General features: G+C 40.0%; 1 protein-coding gene across 1 annotated transcript in view; it reads left to right on the top strand.

Annotated features, from left to right (window-relative positions):
- HPS3 (HPS3 biogenesis of lysosomal organelles complex 2 subunit 1) overlaps positions 1-22,310 on the top strand; it is a 603,825-nt gene that overhangs the window by 37,743 nt on the left and 543,772 nt on the right. The window contains exons 3-5 of the mRNA XM_044070618.1: positions 169-355; positions 9,240-9,325; positions 13,188-13,377. Coding sequence (XP_043926553.1) covers positions 169-355; positions 9,240-9,325; positions 13,188-13,377 — 463 coding nt within the window. The remainder of the gene's footprint in view (positions 1-168; positions 356-9,239; positions 9,326-13,187; positions 13,378-22,310) is intronic.

Here is a 22,310-nt window from a genome sequence, read left to right as displayed (position 1 = left end):
TAAAACAGATGACCTGATGGAAGCAAAGGAAGTTAGTACTTGCTGTCAACTTACTCTAGCATTGCTTATGCATGTCAAAGTGTCCTGGGTTGGAGTAGAACCAGGAGCACTTGGGTATCGTTTTTATATGGAGATGTGTTAATATTGTTTTTATTTTTCCCTTTAAAGGTAGACAGAAGCAAGCTTTATCCAAATCTGTTGTCCACAGTGACCAGGATAATTTTATTGTTTGTCAGCGACCTGTTGAGCTTTTAGGTGCTGACTGTAGTTCATGTGGAATTTCAATTAAACTGGAATGGCTTGGTTTACCTGATGAACAAAGCAAAAGCTTGGAAGTAAACATCATCTTGTACAGGTAATAAAAAGTCTTCTTTCTCTCTGTTTCTCTTTCTCTGCTTACCTTCACAAAGATCCTGTAATTTAAGGTGAAACAAATTTAGTGCAGCCTGCTGTCATAACAGTCACTCCTTATCATGCCCCATCATTGGAGGGCTGGCTGCTTGGGAGGTACGAGGTAACAGCCAGCTGTCTCATCCAATGAAAGACATGGGTTATATTGGAGGAATACTGCACCCTGGTGAAGGCTAGAATGTTGTATAGCGCTGCTATACTTGCATGGTCTTTGGAGAGCCTCTGTTGGCACCTTACAGTGGTACATGTAGAGGCATGTATGGATAATAGCCTGACCAGAAGGTAGGAGTAAAAAGGTAACAACCCTCCCTCCAATGTTCCCTAGCTGTCATGGTACTCGCCTCCCACCAGATCATACTGTACAGAACTATAGTTTTGGTGTAGGTGGTACTAGAGATAGGGCTGTGTTATTGAAAGTATGAATGAACAGAGGTAAATGTTACCAGGCCCTTAAGTCCTGGGTGAAAAATGGAACATGCGTATTTTTTCCTTTGAGTAGTATACATTGTATTATGAAGGGGAATCTTTGAACAGTGCATTGTACTAAAAAGAAGTGCTATTTTTGTTTTATATTGTTGCCATAGGAAGTGAAACATTATCTTGTATTTTTACTTAGATACATGTACCATCAGAAGTGTTTTTAATACTCTTTTTTTTTGCCAAGTTATCACTTAATAGCAGGAGGTTAGCCTTAGAGTAGTTCCTGAATATTCCAGGTTTAGCTGGGGGTCCAGGTTTTATTTTTTAATTCAAAGGATACCATTTTGTGGTCTGACCTTTCCAGGGAAGACATAGTAGGGGGTGTGCAGCACTCTCCCATATTAGTGAGGACCAGATCCATATGGCTGCACCCCTGGTTGGTGTATTGACTGTCTGGTTCAGGGAGTTTGTCTTTACAAAATCCAGAAATCTCTGTGCCTGTATGTTTGGTGTCATATAGGATTCCCAGTTAATAGTGGGGTAATTAAAGTCGCCCATGATTATGGTATTGGGTTGGATCATTATTGTTTCTAAGTTTAAATACATTGTATGGTTTCCTGGGTCACAGAGGGAGATGTATAGTTGGCAGGGAAGTGATACTGGATTTTGCCTATGGTGATTTGAACATGGAGCAGCTGAAGTGCATTGTGCTGTTTGACCAACCTTGAGTTATATTTATTTTTGATGTAAATAGAGACACCTCCACCTTTAGTCTTTCTGTCTGTGTAGTAGCTGGTCTAAATGTGTGGAAGGTATTATAACCTTGCACTTTTGGTGTCTTTTCCGGTGTGTTTTGCCATCCACTTTACAAAATAGACAATTAGACACTTCTGAAAATGAAGAGGATTAATCAGACTCTGATGAGCACTCCTTGGCCTCTTCATCCCAGATCCACTCAGCAGTCCAAGTGGCTTCGGATGATGAAGATTTCCTGTCCCTCTCTCCTGACTGTTCTTTCGAGGAAACTGTTAATATTATGAAACATTTTGAATGGGAATCTAAATAGATTTCTGAAGTTCAACAGAGATGCTATAACCTCTTGAAAGCAGGCACCATGTGCTTCTGTACCTCCTGTTCTGGAGGCTTTAGTGAATGCTTTTGCATCCACTTTCACTGCACCAGTCTCCCAGTCACCAGCACCTAAAAAGCTTGACAGCTTTAACAAGTTACCCGACAACTAGAAATTTCTGTACAAAACAAAGTTTGGCAGACCCCTCTGTGCTTTCTATGTCAACAGACAAGGCCTCTAAGTTACTGCCTTCTGCCAATGCCCTTCATTTAGGCAAAGACAGCAGAGCAATGGACAGATAGGGGGAAGAGGTTTAAATATCCTCCACTCTGGCCTTTCTGAATTATCAGACTCAGATGACTCCGTACTTACTCTCTGTTCTCAATAGTTTAAATAAAACTTTGTTCTCACCTGAGGAAACTACCAGTAAACAACAGGGTTTGCCTTTGGTGGCTCAGGCTTCTCAAGCAACTAAGCACAAAATTAAATGTAGCTGTGGTGCTGTGGAACCCTCCTCCAGGGCAGCTGCTACAGGTTCTGTGATTAGGAGGTTTGCATGGTTAGCTTCTTAGCCCCTTCCAAAGGCTATTAAGGCTAAACTCATAGACTTCCTTAAACAATTACCTTTTGTTTGGTCTGGATGCTGCCAGCCTTTTCAAACAATTACAGGAACAAGTTATGAAGGACTTCAGACAGATCTTTATTACTTCCATACCCAGAGTCATACCTCTCAACTGTACAGATTTTCGCAGAATGTCCCGATTTTTGCCTCATATTTTTGTTCTGTTTTTCATAAAGTTGTGGTTTTCTGACAATTTTGTGGCAAATCATTAAAGACTTAAGTTAAAAAAATAATGACAGACATTTGAGTTTCAGACTTCATTCTCTTCAGAAAATTCATGCTAATGCTAAACCTGTCATTCGACCAATTTTCTAAGTTTGTGAGAAAAAACAGTGTAAAAGTAGCAGACTCCAAGTCAGACTGCTGACCAGTCATGAGTGGAGTGTCACAGGGATCGGTCCTGTGTCCTCTCCTGTTTGGCATCTACTTCTCAGAAGTCCAGGCCAACACGGAGGGACTCTGGCTGACCAGGTTTGCAGATGACTGCAAGCTGGGAGCCATTATTAACTCCCCAAGTGATGTAGACATCCTGCAGAAAGGCCTTGAGACCAATGACTGGTGTTGAAACCATGGCGTTAAGCTTAATGCCAAAAAATGCGTCATCATCTCCTTTGGAAAAAACTCAGTTCTCACTAATTACTACATTGATTGGAGCCAACTGAACACTGAAGGCGTTATAAGAGATCTGGGGACACAGGATGACAGCAACCTCTCCTTCGACCACCACATTGCCACTGTGGTCAGAAAGTCCTTCTATGTGGAACATCTCATTACCAAGGGTTTTGCATCCAGGGAGAAAGAGGTCATCATCTCCCTCTACTCTTCCCTCATTAGGCCAATCATCGAGTACAATGCCCCATTTGGCAAGTACCTCCCTAGACACATACAACACCTGGAAAGGCCACAAAAGTACGTCACAAAGAGGGTCCCAGGCCTTAAACACATGGCCTACAAGGACAGACTCAAAACAGCTATTCTCTGTCTCATATCATCTACTAAGAGGCAGTCTCTGCTTGACTTACAAAGCCATGTCTGACCCAGCTCTGTTAGAAATGCTACATCTAAAGAAATCCCAATCCCACCACACCACATGCTCCAGAGACCTCAACCTCATTACCACAATCAACAGAACTTCCTGGAGGGACAGGTTCATAACCCAGAGGCTGCCTATGCTCTGGAATAGACTTCCCCATACATGTCAAGCAGAGCACATCACTGGCCCTCTTCAAGAGAAATCTTGATGAGTGGATGGGAAATAGAAAGTTCACCTCGAGGATCACTCCAGTGGCTCTACTTGATAAAGGCACTCCGAACTAATGTCGGGTGGCATGATGCCAGGACACTTCTATGGGCTAGGCTTGTAAAGGCTCCAGGGCCATTAGCCTAGTACACACTACCTGTAATATTTAAAAATTGTCCCTATTTGTAGGCCTTTGTCCCACTTTTATTTATGGCTTTGTCCAAATTTCTTGCTCCAAGAGGTTGAGAGGTATGACCCAGATATCAAAGGAGGCATTGGGATTGGCAACAAAGAAGTTCTAGGTAATTTCATCTGCACGTCACTTTTATACCCTACTTCACGTGCAGGGAGCATATGTGTGATGCATGGTGCATACAGAATCATAAAGCTTTGGTGTACTGGCTGAATGTCAGGCTGCCCTGGACAGGAGATCTCTATAGTAAAGAATATTCCAGCAGTGATATAGAAGGAAATTTACCCTGCAATGCTCTCTTCCTTTACCTGCAGGGACTCCAGACCTTCTCATAAGGCCAAGAAAATGGCTAGGAAAAGATTGTAGGACAAACCTGACAAGGACTCAAGATGGGGTGATCTTACCCAGACAAGTACAGCTGACTACCTTCAACCCCCTTCCCCTTGGTTCATCCCTTCCCTTATCCATAAGGCCCACTTCATACCTAAACAACTGGCTACTCTTCACTTTAGACAGATAGGTGCTTTCAGTCATCCAAATGGGTTACAGAATGGAAGGAAGTTCCTCATTTTATTGACATTCCTCTGGCTCCACAAAATCAGATTCAGTTCCTCTAACCCATCATTCAAACCCTGCTAGAACAAGGCACAATAGAGACGGTGCCGTCACAGTGTTTGGGAAGAGGGTTCTATTCCAGACCATTCCTCATCCCAAGAAAAGTAGGAAACTGAAGACCAATTCTGGATCTCTCCTCCCTCGGCACCTTTGCCCAGGTTCCATCTTTCAAGATATTGTCCCTACAAACTATGGCTCCATTCATCTTTCCACAAGCCTTCTTGGTATCTTTGGACCTAATGTATGCTTATCTCCACTTTCTTATTCACTCAGCGTATTGAAAATTTTGTGGTTTTCTATTGGCTCATCAGACTTTCAGTTTTCTGCTTTGCCTTTTGGACTCTCTACTGCCCCAGAGTCTTCACAAAGTGCCTCATCCCGATAATAGCTAACTGAAGGACTCGAGAAATCTAGATGTTCCCTTATGTGGATGACCTACTAATACAGGCTCTATCTCAGCAGATACTCTTGCTTCATCTCAAATTCACCCTGTCCCTACTTCAGGCCCTCGGTTTCACAATCAGTATGAAAAAAATCAACAATGAATCTGATCCATTGTCTTGTATGGGAATGTAAACTACTTGGTGGGAGAGGTTTACTCCCATGCCAGAAGGGTCAGTCTGCACAGTTGATAAGATCTGGGTGGCCCCAACTTGCTTATGTACCAAATGACCATTGTGCTATCTGCGAATACTCTTAAGGGGTGTGGTTTCCAGGAATGAGAGAAAATCTGCAGGGCCTGAATTTAATGCCCTCTTCTCCTTCAGATTAATGTGCTCTAATCTTAGATTTGTGGGCCATTGCTCCTGAACTTTCAGGTTGCCTGTCCATTCTCCCTATTGTGATATCTGATGCATCTATGTGCAGCTCCTGTTTTGGAGTCTGCAGTTTGAAGGGTTGACTTGGGTTTAGTTTTATCTGTGATATCCATCACAGTATTTCCTTCTTCAGGCAAGGCAGTAGAGGATCCTGTATTTCCAGTGAATGAGAATGTTGGGACCAGGTAGATTTCTGGTACCAGTGGATCTTCCTCAGGGTCCTCACAGACTTTCTAAGCAGACCAAGAGAAGGTTCCCACAAATGAATGCTGAACAGATAGTTTTTCCTGGACATAATCTACAAGTGGAGGCGCCAGAGATAGACCTTTTTGCCTCCATCCTCAACAACTACCACTGTTTTGCACGAGAACTTACTGTCCTCAAACTTGGAAAATGGATGCAGTGTCTTTACATTGGAGAGGGAGGTTTTTATATACCTTCCATGCACATCATTTGCTTCCCAATGTCTTCTTAAAGGTCCAAAAAGAATGCCCAAAGATTTTTACTGGTGACTGTCTATTGGCCAGTGCAGCACTGGGTCTCCCTTCTCTTCCAAGTAGCCAAGGGCCATCACAAGAAGCTTCCGTGTGCAGTGGACTTGTTTACACAGCAGAAGGTCTCATTACTACATTCCCAACCTGTCTTCTCTCAGCCTGACAGTTAGGAAGATAGGGTTCTGATCCCTTTTATATACTAATTTTCTGAGGAGGTGCTTAAGATTCTCCAGGATGCAAGAAAACCTACTAAATGGAAAAGATTTACTATATGATGTCAACGTTAAACATCAGGACCCATTTCAAGCTATAACCTCTATGATCCTTTTCTTATTTGTGTGAGCTGTTGCAATCTGGTCCAGTTTACTCATCAATTAAAGCTCACATTTCAGCCATTACTGCCTGCCTACCTCTAGACTGTATGTGTCTAACCAGGCTAGAGGTAAAACCATTCTTTTTACTCCACCTGAAACCTCTAAGGAAAGCTATCACTGTTTCTTGGAATCTCAGCTTTGTGATTGCAAAACTCATTCATCCTCCTTTCAAACTAGCAGCCTGTTTCTCTCTCTCTGTCAAGTTCTGTACTTGGAAAGTTGTTCTTCTGGTAGCTCTTACCTCTGCCAGATGAGTCTTCAAAGTACCACAGGTTCTTATGACCATACCTCCCTTCCTTATTTTTCATAAGGACACTGTCCTTAAAGGCCAATCCTTCCTTCATGCCAAAAGTTTTAAATGAACTGTTTCTCAATCAAGCCATACATCTTCCCACATTCTCCCCTCGTCCACAAAGTAATGGAGAAAGAATCCTATATTCCTTGGGTGTGAATAGACAGCTCAGATTCTGCTTGGATAAGACGAAGGATATTCACAAGTCTGACCAGTTGTTCATTTCTTTCCATGACTGAAAATTTAAAAATCCCAATTTCAAAGCAGACTATATCTAACTGAATTTATGATTCCATTTCCTTTTGCTACACTCTACACGGCAAATCCTTACCCTCTCTGTCAAAGTCACATTCTACCAGAAGAGTGGCCTCATTTGAACCTTTAACAAGAGGATTTGACTCTAGAACTATTTTAGAAGCAGCTACCCAGGGGCCTTTGGTACATACTTTCACCAAACATTACAGAGTGAATGCCTTTACTAGAACCAGAGCTGCCTTTGCCAGGTCAGTCCTCTGTGGCTTACAGTGACAGTTCTCCTAACTTTCTTCCATCTTCCCATCACACCTCTTAAGCTTTGGGAATCACCCATCAGCTTGGAGTACAACATTGATCTAAGGAAGGACATCATACACTGCAGTTGTGTAAGAACTTACAGTAACAGTAGATATCCCAATGATCAATGTTACAGTATTCCTTCTCTCTATAACTTCCCCCTTTCTTTCTTTTATCCCTTTTTTGCCTCCCTGACTGAGGGGGTATCACTGTCTTCCTGCCTCTCCCCTCTTAGGTGATCATTTTATTTTGTCTCTGAGGACTATTCAGACTTACTGGCTTGGAGAAAGTCTGAGGATTTACACTCATACATCCACTTATATACCCTTATGGCTGTGGACTTTGGTCATACTTTGGATTTACTGCTATATGGAAGGTTTTAGCCTTGGTACCCTGGTTGGACATCCAGGTTATTTGGTGAGATAACCCAACAGTTTGGAGTACTGCAGCAGTAATCAGTATGGCATCTACTGTTATGATTAATTCTTACACAACTGTACTTTCTTACCTTTCTGGAATCTTACTTGTGTGGTGGGTGGGCGTTATATCCACAGACTTGGAGACTAATATTTTCTCTGGAAACTTGAAAAGTGAATGTATCATGAGCTCAGGAAAGAACTAGAGAAAATTTGCAGGTATCAGCCATTTTATACCTCTTTTGTACCATACAGTAGAGAGTTGATTATCTAAACTAATTGGGACCTAGGGTAATTCGGATAATCAAACTGTTTGGATAATCAAGCATATAATTTAACTGGATAAAAAACTTCTAAAATCTTGTTTTTTTCTGCATGCAGAATACACTTTTCAACCATTCAGCAATTTCAGTGGACAATAAAGAATATTTTTCACACATAAGCTGGCTACGAGCTCAAAAAACATGCTCAAGTGAATACGTATAATGTTTACATATTCAGACTTTATGATTTTTCCTACCCAAAAACGTTGTAAGTCTGGTTTGGTTAATTGACGTTTTGGATAATCAATGTTCAGATAATTGACTCTCTACCGTAATTTATTATTTAACACTCTTTTTTGGGTTATTTGAAATATCATCAGTGAAGATCAAAAATCCCGCAAATGACTGCCCTATTATTTCAGAAAAGCAAGTCCAAGCAGCACTGCTTCAGATGAAAGCAGACTTGTCATCAGGACCTGTCAAAGGCAAGACACTAACTCAAAAAGTTTTTACATGTGGGCTAATGTCCCAGCAGTTATGTGGAGACCCCCCCCCACACACACACAGACACATTTCCTTGTTGTAGTGTCTCCAAGGTTACACTAATGTAGAAGAAAGTACCACTCTATATAAAAAAGGTTCACCATTTTGAGTTTGGTGGCTTGTAGTGTCTGCGTTTTATACAGCACTCATTTAAATTATTTTGCAAAGAAGGTCTCTATAAATGCACAGTGACTGATTTAGGCTACTGATGAAAAAAATTGTGAGTTACTTGTCTAATTTTCATCTGTGTATATTAACCTGTAGAATATGCATAGTGTGAAACAGTGTTTGGTAACTGCTAAACAAGATTTTGGATTGTATGTACATTCCTTACTGTGACAGGTATTTTCCACTGACTAAACTGAATTTGCTTTTTAGTGAATAACCATAACATTTATAAAGACTCAGTAGTGTGTGTATCAAGCACAACAATGCTGTTCCCTACTTAAATTAGAAAGGTGGAAGGTGCTTAGAATGAATTGGAGAATGTTAAACAGATGTTTCCCTGTTGCTTTTTCTTGAGTCTATTTAAGTTGTCTTGTTTAATATTCATAAGGCCTTGCATTAACAAAAATGATATGTGAAAGCTAGAGCAAAAGAAACTGGGTGGGGGCTGCTGGTTGACTAGAGGAATTCCAGTAACTCAGAAATTATAGTTGTGAAGATAATAAAAAATTTAAAAATATTTGAATGAACTCCAGGTATATTGTCTACAGAAGTACATTATGTGCAGATAAAAGCACTACATTTTTGAATTACATTTACCATCAAGTCTGCCTATAGAAGTACCAGCAAGCTTGGTGTTTCTTAGGGTTCTATGTGTGTAATGGTCTGTTGTCACTGAACAGAGAGGGATAAATTATCATGGTTGTAGCTTTGAATTCTGATACTGATTCTTGGATTATCTTTTCCTTTAGATGTTTTGCCCCAGATTACTCACAGGGTTATGCTGTTGATAGCACACGACTGCACTCCCTGCAGTTGCTACCTATGTACTGTACAGGTAAGCCACACTACTGCTACTTGCTGCTTGCTTTCATTCTTCCCACATAAACTGTTCAGCCTTTGAGTGACGTATTCTTGCCATTTATATTTTTTAACATTGGTCGGTCAATCCTTTGGCTGCAGAAAACGCTGTTGAAAGAGAGAGAGAGAGAGAGAGAGAGTGGTTTCTGGTCCACCTCTCCAGCTGTTCTATGTCTGTCTTAAATTCTTTAGTTTGTCATTACTTGATCTTTAGTGAAAGTACCATCCTTTTTATAGTGCTGTATTTAAATCTTTGTGGCAGTCTTTAAGAACAACCTGAAGTGTTTGATACTGCGATATGTACATCTGTAGTCATTTGCAGGTTTAGCTGTATTTCATGCACATCACACTGAAGTTTGAATTTTTCTGGTGTCATTTTTGCTGCTGTTACCAGACTCGTAGTTTTTGTTCCCCTGAGGAAACAAGTAAGAAAATCTATGATTGTATCAGTATAATAATTTTATGATAGTTATCTGTAGGTTTTCTTTACTTTGTGGCTTGGCATTTATCTGTGTCCAAAAGACTTTTGTTGAGTGGCCATTACATTTGTGGCTTGGGGTGGGAAGACAAAGACTGGATGGGATGCAAGGTTTTGTAATGCTAATCCGCTGTCATGCTTTGAACATTAGTCTCTCTGCTGTAGCATTGAGCTTGCTCATTCTGACACACCTCACATGCAACCTACTGTGCTGTAGTCTTTGTATTACTCAGCAAATTCATTAGTGGTCCATTGTGCCTCAGCTTCGCTGCCCCCATAAAGACAACAGTTTATGGGGTTTGAGTTCTGATATCCTGCACTTTGCTGCTAAAATATCTGGAAACACACCGATTCACCACAGCACAATTTATTTGTAGGCAAAGTCACACGGAAAGCTTTCGAGGTATACTCTTTTTCAATGATTAACAACAATAAAATGCCATAAAAATGTTAAATACTACCCCCCTGTATCAGCTAGCCAATGACACAGGCGTAGTTAACAATCAGTTAAATAAGCAAACGTTTAAAGGTATATTCAACTAAGTAAATATATACATACTAAAATACTAAATATAATTATGTTTAACTTTCAAAACAGGCTTTATATTATGTTGTGCATTCAGTCCTTGTGGAACATCAACCCTGAAATAATTTATCCATTTATATTCTATTAGTTCTGTTTGCTCAACTAGATTACCTCCTCTGCCATCAGGGAAAATCTTTTGCAATACCCTAAACTTAAATTTATGATTAGTACCTTTAATAGCAATATGCTTATATTGGACATTTTCATTAACACATTTACATATATCAATGTGAACTAATGCGCTCTTTAACTTTTTGGTTAGTTTTCCCTATATAGAAATTATCATAGGCTTCACAATTAGCAAAAGGTATAGCATTATCTGTGAAACGTAGCATAAGTCCTAAAAACAAACTCATCCATTGTAATAGGATGTATGAAAATTAAATCATTGTTAATTTCCTTATAAAAAACACAGTTATGACAAGGTGTAGTACTTTTTTTCTTAATGTTAAGATGTGTTCTCTTAGCCATATCCTTATAGCATAGCATCCGTTTCAAATTTTCTCTCTCGTATAAGTAAAGCTTGGTTGAGCCCCCACAATATCTACGATATTACTACTAGATTGCAAAATTGTCCAGTTTTTCTTAATGATATTCCTAACCATATTAGTATGTCTATTATATTTAGTTATATATCGTAAACTGTGTTCCTTATTACTACTACCACTATCTTTGTCCAAAGGACCAAACAAATAGGGTTTACCTCTTGTACCACGTGCACACATAACATTCCTTTTCTCATTTTCTATCATTGCTTCATTGTACCCCCATATCTTAAAATCATCAGTCATAAGAGCTAATTCAGTGGTAAATCATTATCATCTGTATTTAACCTACTAGCTCTGAGGAACTGTCCCTTCAATACATTCTGACAACATGTTTAGGATGCATGCTTCTAGACTGTACATATCGAGTAGCTTGCACTTCTTTCCTATGAATTTTTGTGTCAAATTGTTTCTCCTTATATATAATACCTTTATCTAAAAAAAAATTACTGTTTCTGAGTGTTTAACATCAAACATCAAAAATTGTTTTTTATTTTGTAATTCAGACACAAAATCATCAAGGGTTAAGATGGTTCCTCCCCAAAGCATAAAAATATCATCCACAAATCTTTTAAACAAGAAAATATTTTCATTGCTATAATGATCTTGCAACTCCTTATTAAAAATGTACTGAAATGAAAATATGTTTTTGTTTAAAATATTTATGGACGATTTTTTTTATGCTTTGGGGAGGAACCATCTTAGCCCGTAATGATTTTGTGTCTGAATTACAAAATAAAACACAATTTTTGATGTTTGATGTTAAATACTCAGAAACAGTAATACATTTCTTAGATACATACATTATATATAAGGAGAAAAATTTCTATATAGAGAAAACTAACCAAAAACTTAAAGAGCACATTAGTTCATATCTTTCTGATATACATAGATGTGTTAATGAAAATGCCCTATATAAGCATATTGCTATTAAAGGTACTAATCATAAATTTAAGTTTAGGGTATTGCAAAAGATTTTCCCTGATGGCAGAGGAGGTAATCTCGTTAAGCAAACAGAACTAATAGAATATAAATGGATAAATTATTTCAGGGCTGATGTTCCACCAGGATTGAATGCACAACAGAATATAAAACCTGTTTTGAAAGTTAAACATAATTATATTTAGTATTTTAGTATGTATATATTCATTAAGTTGACTATACCTTTAAATGTTTGCTTATTTAATTGATTGTTAACTACCCCTGTGTCATTGGCTAGCTGATGCAGGGGATAGTATTTAACGTTTTTATGGCAATTTATTGTTGCTAAGCATGGAAAAAGAGATACCTCGAAAGCTTTGTGTGTGACTTTGCCTACAAATAAATTGTGCTGTGGTGAATCGGTGTGATTCCAGATTTTTTTACAGTTTGGATCTTTATCTTGGACACTTTAGCTTCCTTGAACTTTTGTTTTTTGGTTTTTGATCCTGTACTTTGCTCTTAGATTTCATAGTCTTGTCTCCAGGTCAGCAATATTCAGATGTATATTTTAAGGATCACTATTGGTGTTTTTCAGGAACTTTCCTTGGATTGCACTTTGTGAGTGTCAAAATAGATGAGTGAGATGAGTGTATTGTTATTCAAGGCAGTGCTTTTTTTTTTTTACTTATATGTCACCATTGCAGGTTAAGCAGCACACTTTATTCAGCTTTCATGTAGTTTAAGGTAACCCCACACACTCACACAGAAAATCAGGCGGTTGGCTGGAAGTTCTCAGAAAATCTCCATACACGTATATATCATGTATATATAAAACAGCACAATTAAATTGTGGGTCATCCTGAAATTAGAACAGATTCTTTTTTCTTTCAGTTAAAAAATATGTGTTATGTACTTAAGTATCAGTGATGAAGGAACTAAAGAAGACAGAGAGTAGCACCAAGCATGGAATTATTTTTTGTTTACTGTTTGAACTCAGCAAACATATACTGCAAGTTGCAGAAACAGGTAAGCTACTATATAAGGTTAATTGAATAGGGCAAACAGTGATAACCAGGATGAGCTGTGTAGCCAGAACAAGATGATTGTAGAACAAACACCCAAACAGTAGTACAATAGCCTCCTTATGTGCCAAAACAATAAAAACAAACTATAAAAGATAGTTGTCTGTACTTTTTCAGTATGATTGCAGAATACTGGACAATAAATACAGTTTTATTTGACAAAGATGTATTATCTCTTTTGTTGGCTTCATTATTTACTCAATTATCTATTTATGTTATATAAACAGGAAATCTTGTTGAATCGGAGGAGCTGTGTGGAAATAAGAAGTTGTTGAGTCTTTTCTGTTTTTTCTCACTTCCTCATACTGGCTATTTGTACACTGTCATGAATGCTGTTGAACTGATTGCTACCTACCAGTACTCGGAGAACTCCCAGCAGGCACACCTGACACTGCAGTTCCTGCATGTTATCACCAGGTATGTGTAGGCATGTTAATTAAATGACTTGTTCTTTCCTCTAAAACAGTGTGATGCAGTTCAGTGTAGTAGTTGGCTAGATATGTTAGGAATTAAGCTTGATATAGTTTCATAGTTTCATAGTATAGTACTAGGCTGTCTGCCCTGGGGCATTTGTAAGCCTAGCCATAGTGATGTGGCTTTTGCCACCCCATGAAATGGTACAAAAAATGTACAGAATAAATTTAGAATACTGTGTCTCTGTCTAGTAGAGACACAATGAAGGTCCCCTTATATAATAGAATTAGTTTACTGTGCCCCTGTCTAGCAGTGACACAGATGTGACCCCTGGGATAAACTTACGATCTCCCATCCACTCATCAAGATTTCTCTTGAAGAGAGTCAGTGAGGGGCTCTGCCTAATACGAACTGGGATCTTTTTCCAAAGCATGGGAAGCCTCTGGGTTATGAATCTATCCCTCCAGCATGTCCTATTCATACTTGTGCCAAGGTTTAAGTCTTTAGCTCTCGTGATCCTGATGGATTTGGATTTTTTGAGGTGGAGCATGTCCATCAGATCCTGATTGGACATGGCCTTGTACGTCAGGCAGAGATCACCTCTGAGCAGGCGGTATGCTACTGAATAGAGCTGAAGTTTCTTTAGTCTGGCAGAATAAGACATATGTTGGAGACCCTTGATCCTCTTGGTGAGATACTTTTGTGGTCTCTCCAGCAGTTGCAAATGCCGGGTGAGGTACATACCAAATGGGGCATTGTACTCAATCATGGGTCTGATGAGGGAGGAATATAGGGGTACAATGACATCCTTGGATCTGGATGTGAATCCCTTCATGATGAGGTGTGCAAGGTAGAATGTTTTTCTAACCACTTTGGCAACGTGGGTGTCAAATGAGAGGTCGCTGTTGGGTCCCTAGGTCTCTGATTACTTTTTCCGTACTCAGTGGGTTGCTGTCTATGTGATAATTTGTGGGTACTTTGTTTTTCCCAAAGGGGATGACTATACATTTTTTGGCATTTAGTTTAAGGCCGTGACTCCGGTACCAGTTGTCCGTTTCTGTGAGGCCTTTTTGTAGGATGAGTGTGTCTGCTGGTGTATCGACTATAGCGCCTAGTTTGCAGTCATCTGCGAACTTTGTCAGCCACAGCCCTCCCATGTTTGCTTTAACATCTGAGAAATAAATGCCGAACAAGAGGGGTCCCAGGACAGATCCCTGTGGGACACCACTTGTGACTGGCTTTGAGTCTGACATTGCTCCAGCGATTTTAACTTTATGGGTTCTGTCCTTTAGCCAGTTTGCAACCCATCTAGTGACTTAAGGGTTTACTTTTAAGCTGTTGAGCTTATCTATGATGCCTGAGTGGGGTATTGTGTCGAAGGCCTTAGCCAAGTCCAGGTATGCTGTATGGACTGCTTTGCCCTCATCAATGGCTCTAGTGACTGTTTTGAAAAAGTCAACCAGGTTTAAAAGGCAGGATCTGCCCTTTACAAAGCCGAACTGGGTGGGGTCAAGTGTCTGTAGGTCCCCTATGTCTCTGTTTATGAGTTCCATAATGATTCTTTCCATAGCTTTGCAGACCAGGCTGGTTAAGCTTATGGGGCGGTAGTTTCCAGGGTCTGTAGAGGCACCCCTTGTGGAGTGGGACCACTGTTGCTGTATGCCAGTGTTCAGGTACATATCGAAGTAAGGCTAAGGTTAAATAGCATTTTTATGTGTGGGTTTAGCTCCTCTTGAGTTCACGTAACACGCAACCCGGGATACCGTCAGGTCCCATTGATGCTGTGTTTTTGCTTTGTTTAGGCGGTTCTCACTTGGACATCTGAGATGACAGGGAGATTACATTCAGCTGGGATAAGTATTTCTTCTTTTGGGGGTGAAGGAGGGGAGAAATTTGCACTGAACCTGTCAGCCAGAATGTTGGCAATATCTGTGGGTTCAGTGTATTTTTTGTTGTTGTGAACCAACTCTGAGCATATCTGAGGGTTTCCGCCCAGGTTTCTAACATAGCTGAAGAAGGCTTTGTGGTTATCTTTGGTGTCCTTAGCGATTTTTCTCTCAAAGTTGGCCTTGGATGTTTTTATGAGAGAACGTAGTTTTCTGCTAATGTTGATCAGAGATGTCTTCCCTTCATGGGATTTTGCTCTGACGTGCAGTAGCTTCCTTCTTATTGTTATACAATTTATTTATGGCTGAGGTCCACCAGACAGGACGCTTACCTTTGGTGGAGAGGGACTTGGATTTGTTTGGGATTGCATGATCCATGCATTCTTGGAGATGTCCATAGAAAGCATTTGTGAAGGATTCGGCATTGTGGGATGTGGTATCCACTGGCACAGTGGGCTTAAAGGATACCATCTCAGTCTTAAGAAGAGTGAAGTCTGCTTTTGAGAAGTTTTTCACTGTGGTCCTTTGTGCTGGGGTGGAGGTGGGATATGTATATCCAGGGTGATTAGTTTGTGGTCAGATCTCACTAGTGAGGGGTATACTTTCGGTGTGGAGCATTTTGTCCCCATGTTTGTGATGATCAGGTCTAGTATATTATCTCCTCTAGTGGGAGAGGTGACTAGTTGTTCCAGTGCATTTGAATTTATGAATTCCAGGAATCTTTGGGCTAGGGTATTAGGGCTAGAATAATGTACCCAATCTATGTTTGGGTAGTTGAAGTCTCCCAGTATGATGGTATTTTGTGATACATTCATATCCTCCAATGTCTTCAGGAAGGCTGAGTGGGGTTCTTGAGATTGGGAGGGTGGTCTGTAACATGCTACCAGTTGTATAGCAGTTTTGCCTATGGATAGTTGCACCTGTATGGTCTCTGATGCTTCATGTGTTGCTACTAACCTGGAGGTGTGGGTGTCCTTGATGAATATGGACACTGCCCCTCCCTTGTGGTTCGGCCCGGTTTTGGGGCGAAAAGCATGATACGAGGTATAGCCTGGTAGCGCTGGGGTGCTCTCAGGAGCCTTGAACCAGGTTTCAGTTACTGCACAGACGTCGATGTTCTCCATGCTGAGGAGTGCATCAAGTGCCTGCATCTTGAGATTTAGACTTCTGGCGTTGAGCAGCATTACCCTTAGTTTTTTTCCATTTTTGTTTTCTAAGGAGGTGGGTTTGTCTTTTGAGCCTTGCCTAAAAAAGGCACTATGGGGGTGGCAAGAGCCTTAGCCAATATCCGGAAGCCCAGTGGTGACAGGTGTAATCCATCCCTTGCGAAGCAGCGTGGCTTGTCCAACATATCATCCCAGGCAGACAGACATTGGATCCCCTTAGAATGACACCAGTACTTGAGCCAATTGTTAAAGCTGATCATCTTGTCTTTGTATTGTGGTATTCTTGGTGAGGGCAAGATGCTGCTCAGGGTCAGGGTCATACCAGCCTGGGCTACATAATCGGAGAGCTCCTCTATGTCTCTTTTCATGTAGTCCAGGGAGATACGTCTCAGGTCATTCACACCAGCATGGACAATGACGGAGTCATATTTGTTCTTGCTTTGGAGTGACTTGAGTGCGTGTGTTATGTGGCGGATCCTAGTTCCCGATAGACAGCTCACAGTCACCTTCTCCTTGTTCAGCCTGGTCAGCGGGACATCAGTGTGTCTGACTATAGAGTCACCTATTACTTGTGTATCAGGCAAGGTGTTTGGTCTTAAGGGCTGTGATTGGTTGACACACTGATTTATTGAAGTATGTGTTGCATGTGTTTTGTTTTGAGGTGGTGGATTTTTGGATGTCTTCTTTGGGAGCCTCTGTTGTTTTGGTAAGTTTTTTATTAGAGCCTCCGAGTATGTCTTTGTGTTTTTATGTGTTTGGTTTGCAGTTGTGGTAGGTCTATGTGGGACTGGGATTGTTGTGTGTGTGGTTGCCATCTCCTCCTGACTGGTCATGCCAGCCCTGAGTTGAGAGAGTTCAGCCTCCAGTTTGGCTATATAGTTGCATCTCTCACATGCATTTGTGTTTGTTGGGAGGAGGAGAGGGTTGTCTGTGTACATGAGACAATTGTAGCATTGTCTCAAGATACCCAGATTGACCAGCTGAATTGGAGACGCCAGTAATCTACCACTCGACATGCTAGAACAGTATAAGGGAGTGCTGTACCTTTAAGGGAAGTGGATATTCACAGGGGTGGTAAGTAGATGTAGTGCTTTACTTAGTACGAGAGTGCTTACTTAGCAGAGAAGTATTGAGAACAAGTGCTAGGCTTATAATATAGTGAGTAGTCTGGTTATACTAAGAGTAGAGCTTCCTTAAGGGAAAATTTGAAGAGCACATTGGGAGCCAGAAAAGTTTAACCGCTGTGCTATGCACAACCACGCAAAGCCGTGCCAAAGCGGATTTTAAACAGTGAACTACAAAAGAGCTAGAAATGGTCCAAAACAACCAATTACTACAGCTTCTTGTGCTGAGGTCACTTCCTACAGGGACAGGTAGGCTGCTCAAGGCTCCCCACTCCCACTGGTGAGCAAAGAAACTTCCTTCTATCCAAATAAGGTAATGGACAACACAGGAACTACACCACAGCCCAGAATACAGCAATGCCTGTAAACTGGTCTAAACTAGTCGAGGAGAGGCGGGAAAACAAGGATTATTTTTTTGGTTTTTGTTTTTTTGGTAGAAACACACAGAAAATGCAGAAACAGTGATAAATTAGTTACACAGGCTAGCATACTTTAGTGGGCAGCCTTCACAGTTAAATTAAACAAACAAACTTTCGATCAAATTCGACTAAAATGTAACTTTAAGTGCAGATTTTAAAATAATGCAGCAAACAGTTAAAAAACAGTTCAAGCTAGTTCAGGGTAAGCTACAGAAGCTATTCCAAGTGAAAAAAAAGCAAAGATACTTATGATGCAGTTAAAACATAACAGGACGTGTTCAGGCATTAAAGACATATTCAGTACTATATAATGGGTCAAAGCTAAAAATTGCTGCAGGTTTCACATTCCTGAGACTAGTTTGATTTCCTTCCAATACCATTTACATACTGTGAGACCTCATAGAAAGCACTTAGCCAGCTTAAAGGTCCTTGGAAAGTAGATGTTTTTACCATGTGTTTCTTAACTAGTTTCTAGTTTAAAATAAAGAAAATTCAGTTTGACAACAGATACAATTGTGGTGACTTCATTAGTTGCTGCTTTTGATGCATTTTTTTACTCTTAATCATTTAACATCATCTTTATCCTTCTGTTTAACACTCAGAATTGTATCAGATAAACTGCTTTTAATTTACTAAGTCTTTTACAATTGTAACTGAGTGCAGTGTCCCAAGAAAGTGCTCTCTTCATTTAAGCAAGACACATGCCTCTAGATTCTTTCATTTTTAAGGACAAGCCACACATCTGTTCCTGTCATATTCATGGAAGAGATAACAACACTGCAACACAGAGGTGATGCAATACCTTTTACCAGACCAGTGTAGCCTTTACAGTTACTAGAGCTTTTGGACTAGCATGAGGCCTTTTTCAGGAGTTGTTAACTTACTAATATCAGATACAGTGTGCTAATATCGACTTGTCCATAGAAAGGGAAGGGCATAATTTCTTTCTCATTGGCTAAAAAAGACACTTGGAAAATGCCAGTTTAGGAAAAATAGTATGCACGCAGATCAGGCAGTTAATATTAACAACTACATCTCAGATGCAAACGTGGGTGTGTGGGTGGGTGCTCATGTGCCTGCGTATCTGTGAGCAAGAGAGAGAGAGATGGGCTGTATGTGAGACTGTGTATGAATGTGTGACCCGGAAACTTTAGAAGAATGGATTAAAGCCTGCCATAAAACTAAAAGTTCTCCCTGCATACTACAGTAATATACATTTACCAAAGGTAACTGCTCAAGATCAAGAAACTACTTGGACATTGTAGGGAGCTCCAGAGGAGGAAAACATGAAGTTATAATTTACAATTTGTTTGTCTAAACAGGTATTCTTTGTGAGATAGCAGTTTTCATTAACAGAAAATGTGAATTTGCAGTAGTGTCCTGCCATATTGAAGCGATGAGTTATGAAAAAAGGCAAGGGCTGCCAACAGAATAAGATAAAAGGTTAACATGTGTATGTGTTGTGTAGTTTCAGAAGAAAAAGCTCAATTTTATTTTCTGTTATAAAAGTAACTGGAAGCAGTGTGACTTGTATTGCTTTGTGTGGAGTGGCAACACACAAGGGAGGCTGTTAGGCCTTGGATGTCAGAAGTGGCAGGTATTGTGGGATTTGTAAGGTGTCTTTTAAACATTTTCATTTTTAATTGGTTAATTTGTTTCTGCATTAAGTGAATAGGTCCTCTGACTGTTTTCTGCAGTAACCTGGGCTATACGGTAAATGCAACACAAACATGAACAGTATACTGCAGTGAATAAATTTACCTGTTTTCAGAAGCTAGAAGGAAACCAGGCTACCCTGAGAGAGACCCATGCATACACTAGGAGAACATCCAAAACTCCATATAGACAGTGACAAGAAGTGAGGACTGAACCCTGGAACTACAAGGCAGAGCTCTTACCACTAAATCACTTTCTGTCTTCATAGTTTAATTTATAAGCTTAACAGAATCATTTAGTCCAGTTGACTAGATACCACTGCTCCTCAGTTTACCTGTTTTACTTAGAAATTGTTCACTGCTCAAACTCTGAGTTGTTTGGCTTCTGCTACATACCTACAATCAACTGCATTGCTAGCTGAGTTAAGTACAAGTTTGCATTGTTAAAGATTGTACTGTATTTTATTTTTCTGTCTATTTAATTGTTTCATTGAATATTGTGGTCTGTGTCTCTCTGTAGTTATTCATTTTTCTATTTAATTGTTTAGTAGAATAATGTGATTTCTCTCTCTCTCTTTCCCCCTCTCTGCAGTAAGTGGGGGCTATTGTTTTTCACTTCACTGATATTCAGTGTTAAACTCTTAGCCTAGAGGGTTTCCCTGCACTTAATAAGTGTTAGTAACATATCTTTGAATGTATTACTACTCAGTATCTGAGTTGTTTGGCTTCTGCTACATACCTACAATTGTCTGCATTACTAGCTGAGTTAAGTACAAACTTGCAGTGTTAAAGATTATACTGTATTTTATTTTTCTGTCTATTTAATTGTTTCATCGAATATTGTGGTCTGTGTCTCTCTGTAATTATTTATTTTTCTATTTAATTGTTTCATAGAATACTGTAGTCTCTCTCTCTCTCTGTAGTAATCAGGGGCTGTTGTGTTTCACCTCATTGATATTCACTGTTAAACTCTTAACCTAGAGGGTTTCTCTGTATTTATATGTGTTAGTCACTTATCTTTGAATTTGGTACTTCTCAATATCTGACTTGTTTGTCTTCTGCTACATACCTACAATCAACTGCATTACTGGCTGAGTTAAGTACAAACTTGCAGTGTTAAAGCGTGTACTGCATTTTATTTTTCTATCTGTTTAATTGTTTCATTGAATATTGTGGTCTGTGTCTCTCTGTAGTTTATTTTTCTATTTAATTGTTTCATAGAATACTGTGGTCTTTCTCTCTCTCTCTCTCTCTCGGAAGTTAGTTTACCCCCTCCCTCCCTGTTCTTGTTCTGGTATTAATTTTGGTGGCTGTGGAATTGCCAACCCCTCCTGTAAATGTGTGTTTGAACACTCCTCATGGGTCTATCTCATTTGCTTACTCAACCGAGTACAGTGAGATCATATTTTGACTTCAGGCACTTCTGCCAGTCCCATCTGTTCAGCTCTAACCCAGCTCTATTCCAGTCTAGTGTCACTAGCTCATTTTACCTAATACAGAGAGAACATTTGTGAAGGGCAAGCCACTTAGGTCCTTAATTTTGAATTATCTTCTGTTTCTCCTTTCTCCCTTTCCATTTTCCAAAAAAAATTTTCTAAGCTTGTTTCCTGCCTTTCCTGTAACTAGTCTAGTCCAGATGCAGATTTACTGTAACCAGGACTGTTTGTAAGCTTCCGAGCCCCCAAAGCCTTTTTGTGTTGGAGGGAAGCTTTCTATCTTATCAGTGGGAGTGGTAAGCTCTAGGTAGCCTATCTACACAAGAGTGGTTTCTGGCCCATCAACGTTCTGGTTTAAAAGCCTGTGTTTGCCCTTGTTTCGCACCTTTCCTGTAACTAGTCTAGTCCAGATACAGATTTGCTGTATCCAGGACTGTTTGTAAGCTTCTGAGCTCCTCCAAGCCTTTCTGTGTTGGAGGGAAGCCTTCTAGCTTATCAGTGGGAGTGGTAAGCACTAGGTAGCCTTTCTACCACAAGAGTGGTTTCTGGCCCAGAAATTGTAGTTTATTGGCCTTTTAGGCAGATTTGACATCTCTTTCAACTTTCTGGTTTAGAAGCTTGTATTTGCGCTTGTTTCCCACCTTTCCTGTAACTAGTTTAGTCCAGATACAGATTTGCTGTATCCAGGACTGTTTGTAAGCTTCTGAGCTCCTCCAAGCCTTTCTGTGTTGGAGGGAAGCCTTCTAGCTTATCAGTGGGAGTGGTAAGCACTAGGTAACCTATCTACCACAAGATCCAGGTACAGATTCTTAGTTTTAGCACTTGAATTTGCTTATTCGTACTCAGCACTTGTTCAGAACATGTTGTTAGCACTAAATAAGCTACAAATTACTACAGCACTCAACCTTCCTCTTTATCTAGAGGAAAACAGTTTTTGTACTTACTTTCCTCACTTGCTTAGAGAAAAACAGCTCTTATGCTCACTTTCCTCACTTGTCTAGAGGAAAGTAGTTTTTTATTCAGGCATGTCCAAGGGTCAGCTTCCAGTGTTCTCTCCTGTCTATCTGATGAATCTGGGCATCTTGGGGCAATGTAGCCATTGCCTCATGTACAGAGACAACCCTCTCCTCCTACCACCCAACATCACAACATGTGAGAGATGCACTTATCTAGCCAAACTGGAGGTAAAGCTCTCTCCAACCATGGCTGAACTTGACACTCAAGAGGAGAAGGTAAACACCTGCACCACA

This window comes from Protopterus annectens, chromosome 4.part1 (genome assembly GCF_019279795.1).
Source record: "Protopterus annectens isolate FY-2018-M chromosome 4.part1, PAN1.0, whole genome shotgun sequence".
Taxonomy (NCBI): Eukaryota; Metazoa; Chordata; order Ceratodontiformes; family Protopteridae; genus Protopterus; species Protopterus annectens.
Note: the sequence above shows the minus strand (reverse complement) of the source record. Positions and strands in the feature narration are given on the sequence as shown.